This window comes from Synchiropus splendidus, chromosome 18, assembly GCF_027744825.2.
Source record: "Synchiropus splendidus isolate RoL2022-P1 chromosome 18, RoL_Sspl_1.0, whole genome shotgun sequence".
NCBI lineage: Eukaryota > Metazoa > Chordata > Actinopteri > Syngnathiformes > Callionymidae > Synchiropus > Synchiropus splendidus.
In genome coordinates this window covers 13,544,129-13,565,346 of record NC_071351.1, presented here as the reverse complement: position 1 = coordinate 13,565,346, position 21,218 = coordinate 13,544,129, and the positions used below count along the sequence as shown (strand labels likewise).

The 21,218-nt window shown below is 46.2% G+C and overlaps 4 protein-coding genes across 12 annotated transcripts in view; all 4 read right to left on the bottom strand.

Annotated features, from left to right (window-relative positions):
- Positions 1–7: 7 nt before the first annotated feature.
- wu:fl23c11 (interleukin-17 receptor C) lies at positions 8–4,529 on the bottom strand. 2 transcript variants are annotated; one of them, XM_053848390.1, is made up of 16 exons: positions 4,392–4,529; positions 3,740–3,757; positions 3,526–3,574; positions 3,186–3,263; positions 3,025–3,125; positions 2,847–2,955; positions 2,325–2,366; positions 2,122–2,255; positions 1,999–2,061; positions 1,880–1,937; positions 1,602–1,822; positions 1,486–1,533; positions 1,375–1,426; positions 1,216–1,311; positions 1,114–1,152; positions 8–1,044 (listed from the first exon to the last, which is right to left on the bottom strand). In XM_053848390.1, the coding sequence occupies exons 1-16, from the start codon at positions 4,485–4,487 to the stop codon at positions 287–289; spliced, it is 1,962 nt and encodes a 653-aa protein (XP_053704365.1). In that variant the 5' UTR covers positions 4,488–4,529; the 3' UTR covers positions 8–286. The 2 variants fall into 2 exon arrangements, with proteins under 2 accessions (XP_053704365.1, XP_053704364.1); XM_053848389.1 differs by having other exon boundaries at positions 9–1,044; positions 3,526–3,660; positions 3,730–3,757; positions 4,392–4,501.
- A 669-nt stretch (positions 4,530–5,198) lies between these two features.
- LOC128749125 (interleukin-17 receptor E) lies at positions 5,199–8,364 on the bottom strand. The gene is made up of 13 exons (XM_053848391.1): positions 8,207–8,364; positions 7,719–7,734; positions 7,462–7,595; positions 7,261–7,329; positions 7,132–7,195; positions 6,815–6,996; positions 6,708–6,755; positions 6,607–6,652; positions 6,396–6,547; positions 6,280–6,339; positions 6,170–6,221; positions 6,004–6,108; positions 5,199–5,935 (listed from the first exon to the last, which is right to left on the bottom strand). The coding sequence occupies exons 1-13, from the start codon at positions 8,297–8,299 to the stop codon at positions 5,199–5,201; spliced, it is 1,758 nt and encodes a 585-aa protein (XP_053704366.1). The 5' UTR covers positions 8,300–8,364.
- Positions 8,365–9,186: 822 nt separating this feature from the next.
- On the bottom strand, positions 9,187–17,147 carry brpf1 (bromodomain and PHD finger containing, 1). Its single transcript, XM_053848742.1, has 16 exons — positions 16,945–17,147; positions 15,309–16,087; positions 14,847–15,036; positions 13,927–14,214; positions 13,336–13,853; positions 13,085–13,274; positions 12,822–12,953; positions 12,633–12,761; positions 12,213–12,564; positions 11,837–12,148; positions 11,316–11,594; positions 11,108–11,249; positions 10,904–11,037; positions 10,702–10,817; positions 10,475–10,629; positions 9,187–9,944 (listed from the first exon to the last, which is right to left on the bottom strand). The coding sequence occupies exons 2-16, from the start codon at positions 16,040–16,042 to the stop codon at positions 9,761–9,763; spliced, it is 3,855 nt and encodes a 1,284-aa protein (XP_053704717.1). The 5' UTR covers positions 16,043–16,087; positions 16,945–17,147; the 3' UTR covers positions 9,187–9,760.
- Positions 17,148–17,796: 649 nt separating this feature from the next.
- LOC128749327 (serine/threonine-protein kinase WNK2) overlaps positions 17,797–21,218 on the bottom strand; it is a 28,460-nt gene continuing 25,038 nt past the window's right edge. For 6 of the 8 annotated variants that reach the window (XM_053848813.1, XM_053848814.1, XM_053848816.1 and 3 more), the window contains 3 exons: positions 20,621–20,668; positions 20,017–20,318; positions 17,797–19,854 (listed from right to left, as the gene is read on the bottom strand). In XM_053848813.1, the coding sequence (XP_053704788.1) occupies positions 19,519–19,854; positions 20,017–20,318; positions 20,621–20,668 (686 nt within the window). In that variant the 3' untranslated portion in view covers positions 17,797–19,518. The remainder of the gene's footprint in view (positions 19,855–20,016; positions 20,319–20,620; positions 20,669–21,218) is intronic. The other 2 variants (XM_053848815.1, XM_053848817.1) reach the window with 1 other exon arrangement.

Sequence of the window (21,218 nt, the reverse complement as noted above, 5' to 3'; positions counted from 1 at the left end):
ATGGTTCAGGTTTATTTATTTTTTTAACGCAAAACAAATGCATAATAAAACATATTCACACATGTATTGACTTGCACATAGTGCTTACATAGTATAGTGTAGTGTGTTGAGACCTTCTCACAGATGACTGTTTACACTTCAATACACTCTGACCTGAAAATATTAAGGTGGAGCTACATGCTGAGTAAGATTTTATGAGTGTTCTAATAAAGAAGAGGCGCTGATTTCCTGATGTTATGATCAAATATTTCCAATATTTTCCTCTCTCAGCTGTCTCAGTGTCGTCCTAGGGGCTTGACTCTGGACTGGAGGAGGTTGAAACTGAAACAAACTGCAGAGGCACACTTTCTGCGGCATCTTCCAGTCCGACCCCGACACAAGTCTGGGGCATGCCTGCCATACGCAGCATGGTGCCCCCCGCTGTGAACCCTGACACTGATCGCGCCAGTGCTTGTGATGCCCTCCGGATTCCTCCCGCTCTCTTCCTCCTGGCTGAGGCGGTGGACGTTTGTCGGGCACCAGCCAGCTCCGTTAGAAAACCCAAGCTCTGGGATGGAAGACTGTAGACGTGAAGTCCACGGAAAAGTTCTGGGATCATCTTGCAGCCGCCTGGAGGCTCCGGTGGAAGGGATTCAAACTGCACCAGCATGAAGCGCTCCCCAGCTCGGCCTTGGAGATAGTCCGCCAGGATGCAGCTGAGAGAGGCGCTGAAAACATCCAAGCACGGAGATGTCCCCGCGTCCAGGCTGCTCCTCTTCTCCCTCGGTGTGCTCCTCTCCCAAGCGCCCCACTCTTCCGCCCTCACCCAGGCCGCCTTGGAAAGCACCACTACGACTTTGCCTCCTTGCCTTCGCAGGCGATCCAGTCGAGAGTGCAGCCACGGCACCGGGCCCAGTTCACTGAGCTCTCTCTGGCTCCACAGATCCAGAGACACACTGAAGCCCAGAGTCTGAAGGGACGAGCCCAGATGACATACCAGCTCACACAATGTCTGGTCATTGGCTGGTGGGTAGAGCAAGATCACATGACAACCACCCACGGCCCCTGGCAGAGTGGAAGGGATCAGTCAGCTTGAATAATTCCTTCTGCCTTCAGAGTTCATGGACAGCTTACCTTTAACGTCACTGTCTGTCAGCCACCGGCACATGTAGTCTGAGGAAAAACGCATAACAAAATGTGATTCTTTCCCAAAACAGAAACCAAAAATAAACTGACCTTTGAAGACACCCTGAATGAAATAGGCCACCAGTGCAGTCAGGCATATCAGGAACAAGCCCACCAGGAGGAGGAGACTCCACCTCCACCGAGTGACTGCAAAACCAGTGGAAAACAATGAGCGCAAAATGAGCGTCGCAGTCGTCTGAATAATTGTACCTTGGAATGGACACAGTGGCTCCTTGAACGTCTGCATGCCTGCCACTTTTATCTAAAATGGAGAAGTGGTTCACAGATCAAGTGACACAAGATCTCAACCGTTTAAGTTACCTGGACACAAAGCAGAGGGTGGGCAGTCCCATTAAAAGTTCCAGAAGTCTAAAAACAAATCAGTGTTATTATCAAAAAAGAGCCAAAATACTGGCCCATGCTGAGTGAAGTTTTACCCAGTGTCCTGTGCGTGTGGCCCTCCAGTCTGCCCGCAACCTCTGCCTGGAGCCAGTGACCTCCTCACAGGCACCATCTGATGGGTTTCTCTTACACAGCTGCAACTCAGCCTCCAGTCTGCATGGAGCAGTCACGTTCCAAATGAGGAGGAGTCCCTCCCCCATCACCTGAGCCTCCACCACAGTCACCGACACGTTGGCCAGCATTCTCTCAAGGGCCCCTAGAACAGAAGGTTTTCAGGGAATCTGACGACATCACAGAGGCACCCTGAACCCACCTGGATGCTTTCTGAAAGGGCACGTCTCACTTCGGATTCCTCTCCTCTCCCACCACGCCTGGAAATGTTATCACATCTGTCACAGCTCTTTGCAAACAAGATTACGAGAGACACATTACCTGGATACACAGACATGGCACGATGACGTCTGAAGAGATGTCGAGCACAGGTTCGCCTATAGGCTGCCAGACAACAATTATTTTATTTTTATTCAACGGCACTTCCTGTTCTTTTCTTCTCACCCATTTCAGAGCGCGTCCATGTATTTCATTCCAAACCATCTGATACATCAGCTCTTCTTTTCTGTCCATCATGTTCTCCACTTGTAGCCGCACCACATTCCTCTGTGGCTCCTTCACCACATGAATTCTTGGGACTAAAATTTATGACAAATATCACACAAAACTGATACAAAAAATGTACTTTTGTGTCTGACCTGACCTACCCTCACAGTCTTTGACATTCACCTGAAGGTTCATGGAGCAAACTGTGAAGGGAATGTGTGCACACAAATTATTATCTCACTTTGTGGAACTACTTTTATCTCTTAAAGTGCGGTGCACATTCCACGCAGCGGTAAATATATCTGTGACGTGATACTTCATTCAAAACAGACAAGAAAAACTGGAGTACAATGGAACTTATTCAAGAAGGAGCTATCTTTACCACGACTCAGGTCGACCACTGCACTACTGTAAATACATCTGTGAGACAAGGCTTATTCCATGGTTAAAGTGAAATCTGTATTTTGTTTTACTTCTGTCAATATTTATCCTTTCTCCTTTTACCGATGACTCGCATGAACATCGGCAGCATTTGCCTTGGATTATTACTCTCTGCAACAGCATTAGAATTAATTTTGATTATAAACTGAAAGTAAAGTAAGAAGCTGAAGCTTGATATTATATATATTTGTTCCAGTATTGTCAAAGATCAAAAGCAGTATTGATATTTATATTTTATTTACCTTCTTCTAAAGTTGGAATCGTGATGTTTCTTATGTGCTGCGTTGTTTTCGAGTGAGACACGGAGATCACCACTGGACTGCCAAAAAACACTGTCTCTTTAAGGTGCAACTGAAACCAATAAAAACAAGACGCGCATCAAAGTTAAATCAGAATCGAGTGACATCATGCCGCCCGTACCTGCTGAGCCTGCGCCGGCTGCCGTAAACCCGAGTCGCTGGTCTTAAATTCCAGAGTCTTGCAAAATTCACCGTCGCCCGGAGAGCTGCGGCAAACTTTCACTGTAGAGAAGAGGACGTTATGTAACAGTCAAGGAAACCTGAGAGTTTTTTGCTCGATACCTTTCGGTTCAGGTGGCACCCTATGACTGCTCCCTTCCGACCTTTGACCTTCCTCATCATTCCAAGAGCTCTCCACCTCTGCAAAACATGTTTTTTAAGATGCAATACTATGTGGTTCCACGCAGAACCAGGAAGTAAACATGAAAAGAATGCCTGGCATTTGTTTAAGAACTAATAAAAAAATGTAAGGTTTGGTTGAACACCAGCTCTTATGAGCAATTTAACATTGAATTTATCAATTATATCTACAGCAATAAGGTCATAATGCAGTCAGTTTAGACATCACCACGATAACTAGCCATCAGTTCTAAAGCAGAGGGATTATATTTTCCCTGCTCACCTCGGACTGTGATGGTGATTCGCAGACAGGGCTCACAGTTTTGTCGTGTCTGGCAACACAAGATGAAATTCAGCTCCACTTGCGTAACTTCCACCGATTCATCCAGATCCAGCACGGGGACATTGTACATGAATTCTGCAGACGGAACCAGACGAGGTTACTCTCGGTGGAGGCTAAGGTTGACATGATGAATTGTTAATGTACCTGAGCTCACATGGCAGTCGGTCAAACCCTGCAGTTGAAAAGACAAAGGAAAACACGTCAATGAACCCCAGAAGGGTTGTAATGACACAAGTTAGATGGATCATAAAGCTGCTAAATGCAATGAACGCAACACAATGAATCATTAAGAGGTTCAAAGTGGAGTGTGAAGAACCCACTGTCTTGACCCAAGGATGACATCATGAGCAAGAATTGACGTGAGCGCACAAGTGTTGCTGTGTCATGTTATGTGGTCTTCATGTATGAGTGGCATGTTTTCAAATGTGTGCGGCAGAGTGTGTCGGTCATACTTGTGCGCCCGTCAGTATTGTTTTCAATGGTGCATGACAGGTTTGTAATTGTGTTTTCATACATGCATGCACAAGAGATGTTGGGGTAGAGCTTTCACTGCTGCCTGGTTTGTGTTTATACGTGTGTGTGCGAGAAGAGGTATAAGTTTGTGTTTGAGGTTTCAAGTGTGCGCAAGAGAGGTTTAAACAGAGGATATGTTTGTCACCTAAGGGTTTGTGATCCACACATAATAAGATAATGCAGTTTTTATTATAAAGTAAAAGTCAAAATAATGCTATTTTCACCTATTATGGAATGGATTTGGAGTTCTAATTTGGTCAGATTAGGTTGTGGTGACTGAAGAAAGTTCTTACCTCGGTACAGGTGAGAGTCCGCGGGTCGTCATCAATGATGATTCCTCTGGCTGTGAGCAGGAGCAGGACTAAAGCCAGCAGGACCCTGAGACCCATCTCCAGGTGATCCTCATCAGAACCACGCACTAACTGCCGGAATATTTAGTTCCACTCACGTTTTGCCTGTGGAGGCGAGAGGGGCCGGATCATGTTTCGCCTCCTCACACCGTCTCGTGTGTCGTGCGACTCTTATCAGAAGATGACTGAGTTGGACTCATGTCACGTGTTTATCATTAACTACTTGTCCAGCTGGATGTAGGTCAGTGACAGCTGCTCCATAATCCAGCAATTATGTTAGTCATTCACTGAAAAATCAGAGTCAAAATGAAAGAGGTTTGGATGAGGTTGGCAGTGTGAGCAAACATGAAGTGATAATCCAGGTTTTTCTTGTTGAACTAGACCTGCCAGGTCTGTCATGGCTAATCCATCTTGATACGCTGTTGCTTCTTGTTCAACTACATGCATGATGGAGTTAAATAAATCATTTGACTGCAAATTTGGACCAAAGGTTCTACTGAAGACAAACTAGAGCTCTCAGTTCTTTCAACAAGGTTTGACTGTCACATTGCGGTGAACACAGATTTCAATTCAACCGTGTATGAATGATAAATAAAAAGCCATATGAAGTGCTTTATATGAGCATAAAACTGAATAAATAATTTCTAATAAAATATGAAAAATAAAGAGGTGTTTTCAGCAGGACAAGCAAGACAACGGTTCGACTCTTTTGAATATGTAAAACACTGGGACAGAAGAGAGTTCCTGCTCTCATGTTTCCACACGTGTCCTGCTGAGATACGAGATAACAGGCGAGAATCCGAGAGTCTTTGTTTTGGCCACTGTTTCTTCAACATCAATTTCAGGCGATTGCGTTTTCAACCTGCGCTCCAGCTGACGCGAGAGCTTTAACGACAGCATCTTCAGCAGGAGTCTCGTCCAACAGCGCCCCCTGCTGCTCACGTGGCTTCTTGTCCCTGCAAGCTCCTGAAGTAAACCACTGAAATGCTGCGGTATGCAAAAGCATGGGAAACTTCGGAATAGTTTCGGGATGTCCCTCCTGTGCCCGAGACCTTCAAAGTAGACAATGGAAACTCGCTGAGATTTACTCTCTTGTAGCGCCCCCTTGAGGCAGGAGAGTGCAGCGGTGAACACCGGCCTGATGACTGCGGTGTCAGTAGCTTCATCTTCTCCTCCACACTTGTCCTTCTCCACCTCCTTCCATTTCTGATACGCCTGTTTGGCCTCGGGACTCCAGATGATCAGGATGCTTCCATCTGCTTCCTGGACTGCATCCCACTGGCCGTACAGCCAGGGAAGAGGGCCCAGGTCGGCCACTCCAGCTCTACTTCCTGATGGGCTTGAGGAATTTTTGCTCCACAGAGTCATGTGTACCGTCGCTCCCAGCTCCCCCTCGAGGACGGAGGCCAAAGCGCACACGGCGGAGATCTGCGGCAGCTGATCTGATGAACACACCAGCAACACAGGCTTCTGGATGTGGAACCAATCTGGAAGCACAGAATATAGGACATAAATATTCAGTAACTGAACCATAAACTTTCCAAAGTGGACTGGCCTGCGGTGCAGCCGGCAGAAGAGCGGCAACAAGTCACCAGAAGGACTAGGATGGTGAAGGCAAAAAGAGCTGCCACTGCGAAGAGGCTACGTTTGCTGGGTGAGTCTGGAAAACAGAGAGTTTCTCACCCTACGAATTGACACAATAAAGCTGTTAAAATACTCACAGTCCGGACACAGAACCCGCCTCCCCTGGAGTGCAGGGTCGGACCGCCACACCTTCAGACACAGCAATGCTTTAGGGTTGAATTGCACGCCATGGTGATGGGAATCTCACCTGCACACACGGCTTGTCTGCTATAGCGTGGAGAGGAACCACCAGAGTGTCCTTTCCTTCCTGTGAAAAGAGCGACTCTGGTGACTCCTCATAGTCACCGTGACTCCGACACCTACCAGCCGGACTGTGACCACCGCTCCTCTTGCTGCGCATCGTCCGCTTCGGAGGACGCACAGTTGCGCTGAGAAGGCTGCTGAGGAGGGCGACCTGAGGTGCACAGACACACTCCGCTGGCTGGGCTCGGCGGAAGCCTCCCAGGTCGAGTCGTCTGAGGGCAGACACATGTTCACACGGGAAACAGCTGGAATCGTGCTTTTGTTGTCTCACCAGCAGTGAAGTTGCAGAAGTTTCTCTGGCTCTGGTGCAGAGACAACTGCAGGGGAAGAGATTAGAATCAACAGATCTGGACTGAATAATCCAGCTCTCACCTGCAGACACATCTGAGGGTGTTTGTCCACGGAGGAGGTGTCGTACGTCTGTAGGGACGATCTTTTAGCATCTTTCCACAGATCGTGGCCAACTCTGAGTCACTTACGATGACTGAGCCGATTTTCGTCCCCTTGAGGGTTGAGTTGGACACAAGTGTGCAGAGTTGTGCCTCATGCATCCAGCAGAGGGAGGCAGAGATCTGCAAATTGTTAGTAGGACACAGCGCCCTCCACCGTAAACTCGAGTCAAAGGGGGCAACATCAGAGGAGTGCAGAACATCTCTGGCAGCTGCGGAGACGTTTTATTATATTACTATTCAATTATTGATAAGTAGTAACAAACAATAAAACATATATCTTTAGATTTATATTTCAGTTTCTATTTCGTTTTAGATTTCAGATTCAACTCTTTTCCTGAACTCACCATCAGGACTGTTGACAAAAGGACACATGGAATTCCTCTTGGCATCAGCGTTGGTGTAGTAGACCTGAAAACACACGTGGCATCACAAAATACACACACACTGATGAAGAATTGCCGGCAGAAAAGTACCTGCACACAGATGCAGGGAAGCACATGGGGCAGATGGAGCAGGGTGGATGTGGCGTTCGCTGGATTCAACTGCAGAACAACATCAATTCTGATCAATTTAAAAATATTCACAAGACACTTTCTATTTATATGAATGCAAAAAAACAGGAAGTCAGTTGTAAAGGAGAAAAAAATGGGTCCAGTTTTGGCATCCACACTTACAGTTAAAGAACGCCCTCCGGCACAAATTCCATGTTGATAACACCAACGTATTTTCACCTCTCTCTCTGTCTCCACGGTAACCAAGATTGATTTGGATGTGCCATTCACTGACAGGTGGAAGTTCAACGGGGGAGCTGGGAATATCATTTGAGATAAAGACATTAAATAGGATTTTTGTTCAGCCGGACTCCAACGACAACAAGGTTTGATGGGGCATAGATAAGAGATCGAGACTTGAGAGAAATGATTCAACTCACCTTTCGGTTTCTCCCTCTAAAACCAAGAGAAATAAGGAAACAAAACATTAAAAATCTGTCCACCCTCCTCTATTTGTTCAACCAATGACTCATTATTAGAGGCATTTTCAGATCGAAGAGGAAGCTCCAAAAGAAAACATGAAAATGTGAAAAAATAAAAACAGAAATAAAAAAGTTGCCTCTTGCATTTCAACTCACCTGAATGGCTTCTTATAAAACAGCAAAATGTCATGTCGCTTCATCTTATCATTATATATATATATATATATATATATATATATATATATTGAAGATAAATAGAAATAGGCCCCTTTGACATATGACAGAATTTGGGTTTTAAAAAGGAAAACACTGCAGTAGTATATTAATATAACTGTATATTATAAAACAAATAAATAACGCAATATTTATCGTAAAAATGTGAGTCATCCAAACATCAAATTTCACTGTACACAAATTCACCGAACCTTAACTTAACCATTACCTACCGGGTTGGTGGACTGAAGGGGATCTAATGTAGACAGAAATATCACAAGTGCGAGTCCAACAACGAAAAACATCTTCAAAAACGCGGTTTTCATACAGCTTTTGGTTCAGAAAATAGTTTTCTGACGTGTTTGCCAACTGAGCCGCTGTTCCATCATGACACCGAGTTTAGCCCGGAACTTTTAAAGAAGAGCACTCAAGTCGGTTTACAGTGACGCAAGAGTTTCCTCAAGTCATTTCTCGTGAGCTTTTTTTTTTTTGTTGTTGAATACGAGTGTTCATGAAGAACATCTGATGAACAACCGAACTGAGCCTCCAGCTAATTATTTTAATTTTGATATTGTTTCTGGAAGAGCGTTACCGGAAGGTGCACAATGTCCACTTCCTGTTAATCCCACTGTTTACATAGCAACGATTTAGCAGGTGATGGTCGCCTCTCGCATTTTAACTAACAAAATATACTGAGCTAAAACAGAAAAGTTACATTTAACGAAGGGCTCTATTTTAAGTCTGTCTATAGTACACGACAGCAGTCACTTGCTTTTTTTTTTATATTATTTTGATGATCACCCGTGGTCAAGTGGTTCAAAAATAATAATATTATAACAATATTTCTCACTAATATTTGTGTTTACTTATAGAGTAGTACTATGTGAAATATGACGCGGAGCTACCTTGTCTGGTTTGCCTGTTTTGGGTTTTAAATGAGGTCACTGCACAGCGGAACCCACTGACGGAGGTTTTCCACATCTATCAGCATTTCTTCTGAACAGGAAATGAGTCAAAGAGATGGGTTTTTCCGATCTGGGGGAGGAGCGATTTTCTGGGGGATGGATCAGGTGAGCTAAAAGTGTTCTCCAACCTGAGCTTACCTTTGACTTCAGACCTGCAGACACGCATGTGCCAACTATGCGCAAATAAACTCTGAAGAAGCATAAAAACAGACTTTAGAAAAAAACTTTTTTTTTATTAAAGTTCTATATTTATGCAATCTGTTATATAAAAAAATTCTACAGCCACCAGTCTGGAACTAAAAGACAGTGTTCAAGTGTATAATCCACAGAGTCTGTGTGGAAACGTTAAAAACTGCCATGATCGACTACAGAGTGATGAGAAATGTGATGTCCACAATGAGTGTTAAACAACTAACTGGAATAAATAGAAAAAACAAATATCTCACCCACTTTTTAGGCTGCAACAGTTTCTGCTTTCGGTCATGATCTGTTTGGGTGATGGCGTTCGCAGCTGCTCCCAAAGTGTGTGTGTGTCGGCATGCATTATCCAGTTCGTCAAAACACAGGTCATGGTTTTTGCGCATTACATTGCTTCCAACTTCTGAACCGTCTTCTCATTTAAACATCTAGACGCACATGCGAGGAATATTTTCTTCAACATTAACTTCTCGCAATAAAAATGGAACATTTCAGTTTTACTTAAATACAATTTTTCACATGTCAGATTAAATACAGTTTCATGAGTTGGGCCACTTGTTTTGGATCAGGTTGTGAAATCCTCCGATGTGAGAGAAGTGCATTTGTGTGAGTGTGAGACAGTGCTCAGTCGCTGTCGCTGGTCTCGCTGCTGGGGTCTCCCTGGACTTTGCTGCGGTGCTGCATGGCTCTGTGATAGGCCACCTGAACTGACTTCCGGATGTTGGATTTACGGCCCTCCAGCATTTTCTCGTTGTCCAGCTCCTGGTTCACCCCGAGGGGCACCAGCTTGGAGCGTGGCAGCCATTGCCTGCATGCACAGAGACAATGACACTTTGTTATGCTGAGGTGCACAGGTGAGGCACTAAATTCAGGGTGTATCTCAACTTTAAGCATTTCAGGAAGCATGAAAAAAATGAAGTGGACAGAAGGTGCAGATTTCAAGCAGGTTTCAAATCTGGAGCAATAACAGCCGGCAAAGCAACTACACCACAAGTGACAAACCACAAGTGAGTTTTTTTTCTCCTCAAAACACATTTGCTCTACTTTTACAGAAACTTCTCAGCAGTGAAGCTATTCCTTTTCATCTGTTTTCACTACGACGACAAAAGAAACGGCATCTGATCACCTGATAAATGTCAAGGAGCTGATGATCACTAGATCAGCTCCTTGACATTTACTTGAATGGGTCACAGCAAGCACCACTCACAAGGTTGGAGATGACTCACCTTTGACGTCAACAAGACAACATTCAAACACACCTACCTTCGCAACTCAAAGTCACATGTTCTGTTCAACTTCTGTCCTACAGAGACTCCAGAAGTCTCAAGAGCAACTCACCAAGTTCTCTTGTTGTCGAAGAACAGAACCAGGAACAGGTGCTCTCTCGCCTCCTGGGTCATCTGCTCCCCGAGTTTCAGCACATCTAACGGGGGTACAGGGATGGGGACCCCACGGTGGAACACTCCCTCCCTTGGCATTTTGGGGTCAATGATCTGTTGATGTGGAAATGTCATCAGTTGTGCCTTCCTATGTTGCGTTTCCTGGATATTTCCAGTCGTTCTCACCAAGGCTGGATACGATGGATAACCTCTGCACTTGGCCCACACCAGGTCCAGGGCTTCCAGTGATGAGTAGTCATCAGAGGTCATCCAGCATCCTGACCTGGACCGACCACGGACCACTGCAGAACACAGTGCAAAGTGTTATTCTACAAACGCATGGCATCTTCTGCTTGGATTGTAACACGCTAGTGTTTTAGACACGTACAATGTGTGACTCCGCGTGAGCCTCCGACTGAGTAGGAGTCGTTCTCAGTTCCAGACGTTTCCTCGCTGCTGTCCTCCTGAAAGGCAGACCGAGGGAATGACGTCTTTCCTCGGCTCTGCTTGGATGGTGTTGTGCTGAAAACAAACAATGGTTAATATCAGAAGTGGGTTGGGAATGTGGGCATCGGCGGATGAAGACGCCGACCTGGTTCGGTCGGACGCAGCGCTGCTGCTGCTGCTGGTTGTCGACTCGGAGTCGGAGCTGGAACGAGGAAGACGAGCGTCGTTTCTGTAGACGCGAAAGCTTGCGGGCTGGTTTCCCCCGTCGAAACCGTTGCTAGGCAACCCTGAGGCAATTGGAGGATATCAGTTAGAGTGGGTCCAAATAAAACGGCTGGCGATGGAGTGTAAACCTGGTAGCATGTCTTCGTTGTCGCTGTCGCTGTCCGAGCTGGAGCTGGTGTGGGGGCTGCGGGGTCTCTTCCGCTGTCTGGACGGCGACATCAGCGGGAGCTGTGGGGGGCCGATCGGACTGGGGCTCACTCTCGCTCCGGCGTAGGCTGCGTCGCGGTTTTTGGGAGGACGCCCGGGTCTTTTGGGTGGGCCAGCTATTTTTGGGTTCTTTTTGGAGAAGAGGACAGACGTGCGTCGACCCACCTCTGGAGCCAGAGCAGACGATGATACACTCATGTCTGCGGGAAAAGAAGGCGAGCAATAAAGGCGTTTTCGTCATAAATAATGGGAGCTTGAAACCTTTTAAAATAAATGTCAATATGTTGGTTCTGGTTTAAATTCCTATTTTTAGAATGGAACACATATGCAACTGGTTGGGAATATGGCGCCCCCTGCTGGTAAAATGATGTCACAGCACTATCGCTTCAAAGTCTAACACTCAAGAGTGTGCTGCGATGCTGGAAGCTCCTGAGCGTCTCACCTTTTCCCCCAGTCTCCTGGCTGCTGCTCTCCCCTCCCTCATCGTGGTGTGCTGAAGAGGACTGGTGATGTGAGAGGGATGAGTTCCGATCCAAACCTCCCAGAGATTCCCTGGAACCCCCCATGCCGGAGCCCCCTTCTCTCTGGTTGGCCAGCTTCCTCTTGATGACACTGATCTCCTTCCTGAGAGCTTTTGCTCGGCGCGACTGCCCGATGCTGTGCTTCCCAGCATTGACTTCGTCCAGACACACCTGCATGCAGTGCAGCTGCTCCTCCAGGGGGAGGCGGCGCCTGTTTTCTGGCATGATCAGCTCTGAGGGAGCAGTGCGCGTACTTCAGCAGGCGTCTCAAAGTGAACACATCACAGGCCGACTCACCGTCCTCATTAGAAGACACCTGCCGTTCTCTCTCCCTCTCTCGGTCCCTCTCCTGCTCGCGCCGGGTTTCAGGGCTAGGCTCGCGTGGGAGGTGCAGGCCGGTCTCGTAGTCGAAGCCGATCCGCTCGGCCTGGCGTCTGGCGGCTCGCAGGACCACGCTGCCCATCTCTCTGAGGCGCAGCGCAGCCCGGTAGAAGACGGTGTCCTTGGCGTTGTACTTGAGGCAGTTGTTGACAATGAGGCCGAAATCGGCTTCGAAGGCCTCGAACGTGAGGTAGCGGTGGGATTTCAGCAGATTCCACATGGTCTGGAAGTCCATAGGTGTGTCGATGTGGTCCAGGTAGTCTGGTACCTAAAGAGACCGGAGAGATACATGAGGACGAGCTCAAGGCGACAAGCTAAGTTGAGAGTTTATCTGACCTCAGCCAACGGCACCGGCTCTGTGAAAAAGTTATTGGTGTCTCGCTCCTGCAGCTGCTCCAGCGTGCTCCTCAGCAGCACCAGGAGAGGCGTCAGGTGCATCTCCATCGTTAACTGCTGCACTTTGATCTACAAAAAAATATCGATCATGAAAAAAGACTGTTTGCGATCACAGAGGTACTGCCTCACCGTCTCCCTCTTCAGCTTCTCCCTCTTGCGGATCAGCTCCACCAGCAGCCGGGCCCGCTCCAGGTCATGTCTCAGTCTCTGCCACGCCTTCAGCTGCTCCTTCAGAGCACTCTGTTTCTCCTCACTGTCTCGCTGCAGCACCAACATAGCGAAAAAAACACAACCAAGTAAAGCATCTAGAGTCTCAGGTGTCAGGTTGACATGCAGCTCATTTGAGTTCAAGCTATAAACCGAAGGTGTGAAGTTAATATCTTTAAAGTTACCGGAGGGATTTGGGCGGTGGGAGTCGCCGGCAGCGGGTCAACGTGTCGCTGTGACTGTAGGTGTGTTTGCAGTCGTCGCAGCAGAGGAACACCGTTGCGACTTTGCCTCTTCAGGGTCCAGTAGCTGTGTAGCCGCTGCATGAACTGACTCTTCCGGGGAACCGTCAGGTTACTGGTGATTTTGCTAAGCCTTTGAATCAGAAAAAATAATCAGTGTGGTTTCTTTAAAGTAACAGAAACTTCATACTCACTTGTGGGGTGGAATACAGGGAACAGATACGACAGGAGCGGCTGCTCTCCTCTCCGCTAGGATCTTCCTCGCCCTCTTCATCTTCATCCTGGATTTGGCCTTGGCCCTCTTGGAACGTTCCGAGCTCCAGCCTTTGGAGTCTTCATCCTGACAAATACTGGGCTCATCGTCCTCCTCCAGCTCTCCCTCGCTGTTCGATGAACCCATGCTGGCGCCACCCACTCCTGCCAGCGGTCGGGCGGAACCGGGCGGTGTGTGGATGTCGCAGTAAGCCGTCTTGCGGACACTGAAGGAGGTTCCGTTGGCCCCGGTTTCTCTCACCGGCTCCATCTTCATGTAGAGGCCGGCCTGCTGGGCGCAGGTGACATGGAAGGCGGTGTAGCAGTTGGCTTTGTGGCACTGGATGCAGGCACCAGAGCCACGCTGCTTGCAGATGTAGCAGGTGAGTTTCCAGCGTGCAGGGGGAATGTGCTCGATGCTGTCGATGGGCTCCAGGAACACCGTGTTCGCAAAACAAACCTAAGAGTGCGGAAAACAAACTTAACTACTGAAACCTGTAGTTCATAAAAGTTTCTCTCGCTTCTCCACTCACCTCTGGTATCCAGAGTGCACACACCACATGGGCCCAGCGAGAATCATCCGTCTGTTTAAAAGCTCCTCCCTTGTTCGGACACAGCGCACAGTCCACGGCTCGACTGGGTGACTGCAGGCAGCGGCGACACAGCCACTGCCCCTCTGGTATGTAGGGGACGCCATAGCACTCCTGGTGGACTGCTAAGTTGCACATGTCGCAGAACAGGATGACGTTGCTGTTTTGGCATTCGCCATCGTTACAGATGCAGCACACGGCATCTTCATCTATCAGGGTGTTGGGGTCCGCCTAAGAGAGGGAGCAGGTATTGGATCTCATTTGAGGACATTGGTGACATAAAAAGATGAAGAGGATTTTTACTCCTAACATTGATAGAAGGTGAAACTTCTTTTTCTTTCGGCTTCTCCCTTCACAGCGGATCATCTTCCTCCATCTCACCCTGTCCTCTGCTTCCTCTTCTCTCAAACCTACAAACCTCATGTCCTCCTTCACCACCTCCATAAATCTCCTCTTTGGTCTTCCTCTCCACCTTCTGTCTGGCAGTTCCAACCTCAACATCTTCCTACCAATGTACTGGCTATCACTCCTCTGTACATATCCAAACCATCTCAGTCTAGCCTCTCTGACTTTGTCTTCTAAACACCTGACATGTAAACTTAATAAATCTTTTAAACATTTTAAAATGAAAACAAGTCAATATTGTCTGTGATTGCTGGATTTCAATGTAGAATAAAGATGGAGAGAGAGATGGAGATCTTGCAGTTTTTAGTTCATTACAACGCCATCATTTTCACTGTATCTCTTTGCTTTTCTTAATTGTCTCAGCTCTAAAAATCTTTGAAAACCAAACCATGACTTGGCTTTACATCGAGTTATGATGATTATTATAATAGCGTCCTGTGTTATTACTAATGTATTACCTTGTTATGACTCTCAAAGTAGGACTCCTTTTCCAAACGATCCATGAGATACTCAAAGACCTCCTGAGGGATGGGTGTTACACCATCGCGTCGCCGCTTGTCGTTCATGATGTCCAGCCAGATGTAGTCTTCTTCATCAATGTCATACTCAACCTCTTCGTCAAGCTCCTCCACAGACTTATCAATGTACCTGAAGGTAAGAAGAACAACAAAGTCAGACATTAGAATCATTTGTGTCTCGACAACTTAAAATAATTGTGTGTGAATGACTTAAGGATTGTGAAGCAACGAAAATGGTACTAACTTCTGTATTCTGAAAAAGGTGGAGATAAAGCGAGAACATAATTTAGATTGTGAGGTTCAAATCACATTGTTTTATTTTACAAAATCAATGCACACATTTAATCACCCTATAACAAGATGAGATGAAGTAAACAACGTTTAATATTTCAACAATCCCACCTGTAGTAAGACGAAGGTCGTGGAGGGGCATCGGGCCGGTCTTGGTCCAGCTCTCGGAAAACCACCTCCGGCAGTTTGACTGCAGGCCCCTGACTGCTGTGATAGTGTGACGAACCATCTTTTTTCTTTTCTTTGCTCTTGTGTTTCCCCGACTTCGGCGTGGATTTCCCACCATTAGAAGAAGAAATATCAGTCCGATCTTTGCAGCTTCCTCCAAGCTCGCCTCCACCAGCAACGCTGTCACTACCGTTGCACACCCCGGAGCCGCTGCCGGCACCCCCAGACTGAGGGCCCTCCTCCACATCGCTGTCCTCTTCTGACACCACATCGATGCTCTCAAAGATGTTGATGCGGTGGATCCGGCCTTGAATCTCCAACTCCACCATGCGTTGTGCCTGTGCATAAGTCATTGTGTCTCTGGTGGGAGATTGAGAGACATCTGATCGCGCTGGACTGCCAGGAGTATTCTCCTCATTTCCCATCGCCCCGCCATTGCCGCCATCATCTGTGTCTCCTGAACCAGCTAGAGATACACGAGGCGGTCTTCCTTTTTTCTTCTTCTGGGGCACAGCCGGTGCAGGAGTGGGGTTGTCATGATCGTAGTGATAAAGGTGGTACTCGATGCCACTGTAGCTCTTGTAAACCTTTCGACACGTCTCCACAGGGCACTCGTACGGAGGCTTGGTGGCCCTCAAATTGTGACAGTACGTCTTAACATCAAAGTCCAGCCCCATTGTGCCAACAGCCAGGGCTGGGTGAGATCCTTCTGAGGCTTACATCTGAAACACAACAAAACAATGGAACCACTTGATCAACATCATGTGTGGAGGCGCGTGTGCGCACCTGTTCTGTAAAATCACATCACTTAAACTAAAACTATTCGTCTCAGACGTTATGAAAATGTTACTCTGGTTTCTTTAACTACATTTAACGCAAGCTAAACCACAACTGCGGGTGCATTCACCATCTATCGGTCACTGCAGCACATACAGTACGTTCGTTATATGTCAGCCAAAAGCGATAAAGGAAATCGGCTTAAAAAAAAAGAGTCAGCATTTCAAGCACAAATGCTATTTCGATTTTAAACGACGAAAGGTTGCAGTCTGGAGCCGTGAGCCTGCATGCTAACACTAGTTAGCTCGCAAACAACAACACACCCCTTTCTAATGTATTACAAAGACAAAACAAATACTTACAAACACAGCATATTCGCCGTTTTATCTACCGTCTTGGGCTACAATATCTATCTTTTTCGCAGCAAATGGTTCGACATTTAAACACAGATTTACATGTAGCGCTAATTTAAAACGGGTTGACACAGGTTAGCGCCCACGAACAAACGTTATGGCTACGATGTTTTCATACAAATGATCAGTATTTAAGCTTAATAAATGTACTTAACGGCAATGTTTACTGTAGTAGAAACATAATACTCTCCGGTGTTTCCCTCCACAATTAGCTCAACCCGCACATACTCAACAGCAATGATGCATTAGAACGCGTCTGTTTTTAAGACGTTTGTAGTTCAGAAAGCGAGCCTCATATTACTCCAGAACACCACATCGATTTTATTTTTTCAAATTGGTTTCAAGCGAATCACCAGCGGTACACAAGAGATCTGCTAATAAACACTTACTACTCCACGTTCCTCCAGATTCTTCACCTCGCAGCGGGGTCCTAACGCTTGCTGGTCGAGTTCACTTCATGAAATAATCCAACACGGGATAGTTGAAAGAGTTATACTTTAATAAACAACCTCGTAGCCCGACCATTTCAGCGTGTTTGGCATAATTCGGGAACTCTTTTGAACAAAAGAGGCAACCATTGTCGGAACGTTTTCACCCGGGACACGGGTCGACACTTTCGCCACGCCAGCATTAATAAATCAATCGCTTTTAAAAATAAACAAACGGGAAACCTAAAAAAATATAGCCACTTTACGATGCGTTGCTCAACAAACAGACGTATTCTATTGCTCTTTTGATTTTAATTAACGGATTAAAATGTGGCGAATCTGCCAACGCAGAGTTGCGCTTGAAAACGATACATGCAACATGATGGATATTTTTTTTTTTGGGCGACGTTTTATGCTGCTACATATATTACACAGATTATTTTGCAAATATAACTTTCAATTTTAATTTCCATCTGCCTGGTTGACCTTTTAAAATTAGACGCCTTTTTACACAGAAGCGCTGCATCTACTCAGTCTCACCAACGACCTCTCGACCTCCCGAACCCAAGTGATTGATAGTCATGACGAACTGCTCAATAATGTACCAATTGCAACTGTAAATATTTTAAACATCACTACTAATATAATTGACATGTGAAAAAGCATCACAAGTTTCTGATAATTTGGATCACAACGTCACGCATCACCTTGCAACCAACTTTGAGGATGTTTGAATTGTTGTATTCCCTGTTGCTGTACAGTAAGCTCAACACATCACGTAAAAAAAAAAAAAAAAACAATGAGACAAATGCATCAAGCACAAAATAATATTTATTTGTCAACAGTGGTTGAGTGCAACAGGGCAGTGCAGGGGAATTGCACCATGACAAACAGCAGGCAGAAGCAATCCCACACAAACTTTAACCCAAGATTCCCAATGAGTTGAACCATATTCACAAGGGAGCAATGTAGTCCAGAGAGCACAAAGTGGAAATGTCAAACTACACCCCTGTCCACTGCATCCTAATGAATATGCCCAAAATTGTCACATCCCCATTGACCATAAGGCTGAGGGGAGGCGGGATACAAAACACCAGTTATTCAGGACAGAGAACAGAAATCTCTTACTATAGGAAGTATTTCACCCAAGCAGAAGACTCTGCATAATATCCTAGAAAAGTCCAATTCAAACCGAATTGACGGAATAATATACAGTAAAGCAACCCCTCTGCAACCCTCCAGTTGGAACAGATGTACAAATTTAAACCATGATAAAACTGTACAATTCACAGCTTGGTATGATTTCTGGGGTGCGAAAACCTTTCAAATGTGTTGAGATCTCAAGTCAGAGAACTTTTAGTTTGTGCAAAATTAAACGCTGGCCATGCTGGAAATAAAACATACAGACAGTGAAGCCAACTATGTACAGTGCTGTAAACTCAAAAGCAGAATGATAGGAGAAAATATGTTGTGCAAATCCCCTACATCAAGTTTATATCTAAAGACAAGAACAGAATCAACAAGGCAATAACACTGCGCTGGAAAACTCAAACTGGGCAGCACCGTAGCAGACCTTGTCATGTGACTAGAAGCTGAACAGTGAAATCACAAATATAGCAGCGTCAAAAACGACTGACCACTGGGTCATTAAAAACTGGAGACTGAACTGCGAGGGTTAGTGACTGCAGAGTGAAATTTTTATTCTCAAACGTGTGTCCTTTGCTGTGAGGCTTTGTAACATTGGTAACTCAACTTCTGTTGCGCACATCGGAGATAAGGCTAGTGGCAAAGGCCACCATCAAAGCTTTGTGGGAAGAATTGCACTTTAAAGCCTCAAGCCTTCACCATATTATTTGCTACATTCTGATCAGAGCACTGACTGTGGACTAGGCTCCGGACACTTCCAACACACTGGCTGCATCCACCTGAACCGCATGACCTGAAAGACGGGATCCTGGCTGACGATTCTTAAGCTTTCCGTTCAGTCGCACATCAGCTGTTTGTTTCTGCAAGGCAACAATAGCGCACACCACTATGGCATTCCGCTCCGATGGAGCTGGAAAGTAATTAAGGGGTTAAAACACAAGTTTATTAGTTAAATAAGAATGTCTATAGTGCAGTACTGCAAGTGCATTTGTATGTAAACCCAAACTAAAGTGTCTGTTATGCTTTATAAAAGATAGACTGCACTAAAGCCCGCATCAAATAAAAACAATGTCGATGCAACAAATGTCTTCCACAGAAAGAAAGAAAACTATATAGACAATGTTTAAGGCACTACATTCCTTCAACGGTGTTCACCATAAATTACGACCAGATGACAGTTTCTCAAGCCACTAGAGTTTGAATTCCTATGTAGTGTTTATGGGGAATAAAAGAGTAACATAAGGCTAAAACTGCGGTGGTAAAGAAATCTCTGGGGAACTTGTCTGGTATGGCTGACGATCGGACGCACACACACAGATATAAGAATAGCAACAGTTTGCCTTATTTACAAAATGTACAGCAGGATTCATATCCGTGTGCGACAACACATCAGTGATCAGAAAATGAAGTCCAAGAGGTTTTAGGGCCATTTTCAGTGTTGTGCATAGGAAACCCTTGGATTCCTTGTTTCGCCATTGCAGCCACTGGCATCCTTCCCGGCGCAACGGTCTGACCGCCAACTGGACTCGGCAGTCGGACCCACTGTTGTGGATAGAGAGGGCCCCGAGTCATCCGACCATAAGAGCCAACAGGCATCAGGTACCTAGGAGGGAGTGGGGAAGATGAGCTTGCACCCCTTTTTGGGGACATGGTGGGGCTAAAAGACGCAGTAAGGGGGCACGGAAGAGGCAGCTGGAAATGACTGCGTCCACCTTGGCATTTCACCTGGAACACAAGACGGTAGGAGGAGTCAAAAGACCACCACTCATAATCCACTGAAGCTGTTTGGATCAAAATGTGACACTTTCATTTTCAGAAAATTCAATGCGTCTGAGAGCAACAGCGTCCTTTCCAATTCAATATTCACCTCATGACTACAACACTCACCTCATGCGTCCCTGCCCGCTTGGTTTGAGCTCTACACTCTAGATCTTGCAGGCGTTTTTCCTGCTTAATCTGGTTCAGAGTGGGTCGCGACTGATGCGCCGCCGCCATGGTCTCTTTGGCCCAGTCATCGACCAGTTTGTGAAGGTCTTCGGTGAATGTGCCCCTCTTGTTGTTACTGTTGTTAGTTTGGACCTGAGCAAGTCTCGGGATGAGGTGTGCAGAGGGCGCAGGAGACGACGCGGCGATTGATGGCTGTGCTTGGCTGGAGGACGTCTGAGCCGCGGGGCTGGCGAGGGATGACCCTGAAAAAACAGGAAACAAGTTCAGAAGTTTTCGAGTCGAACAATGTTTTGCTCCACTGAAAGCCTGGCTGACACAATGGCTCTATTGATAAACACTATAATGTGACACCATTAATTGAAGAGAACATGTTTTGCAAGCAATTCCAGCAAATGGCACATCTACACACGACTTCATGCCAAAGAACCAAAGAAAACAACAGTTCACAAGAGCGACAGCTTCAAGCCATCAAATGAAAGGTGTGCACAGAAAGACTTGTAAGTACAGAAGAGACAGAGTGTAGGAAAGTAAATGAGATAGTTACTACTACGACTGCGCTCTTTGCCTAGACAAAGTCGTTTCAGAGTGGACCCTATAGAGAGGTAGAACAGCACAAGACAGAGAGAGTTAGGCCAGACAACGCTACATGAATGAGGACTGGCTGCTTCAAAAGCACATTCAGCTATCAAAACATTGGGCAGGGAGGACGAGGAGAGGAAGACAGAGGGGTTTAAAGTGTTCTGGAAGACTGGAGATAGGTGGGCTGCTGCCTACTGCCTGATCTTAGAATAGAAAGGATCAAGAATAAACACACTTGAGCTGTTTCTATCCAAAAGTATCTCATAATTTTGCCACTGAATGTGAGCCTTCTGTAACAAATGACAGAATATAAAAAGATCTGGAAGACATGCAGGAGGAAGGGATCAAAATAAAGGAGTAGGAATTATGATGATACAGCCCTTCATATGGTGGAGCAAGCGTCCCGCAGTGCCGAGCCTGGCTGCTGCACCATGCACCTCTTCTCCATCCAAACATGAGACACGGTGAGTGTGTCTGCCCCACAAAGAGCTCAGGAAAAGGAGGAGGTGGTGGGGAATGTTGTGAATGGAGACACCCAAAAAACAGAATATAATCTACAGACA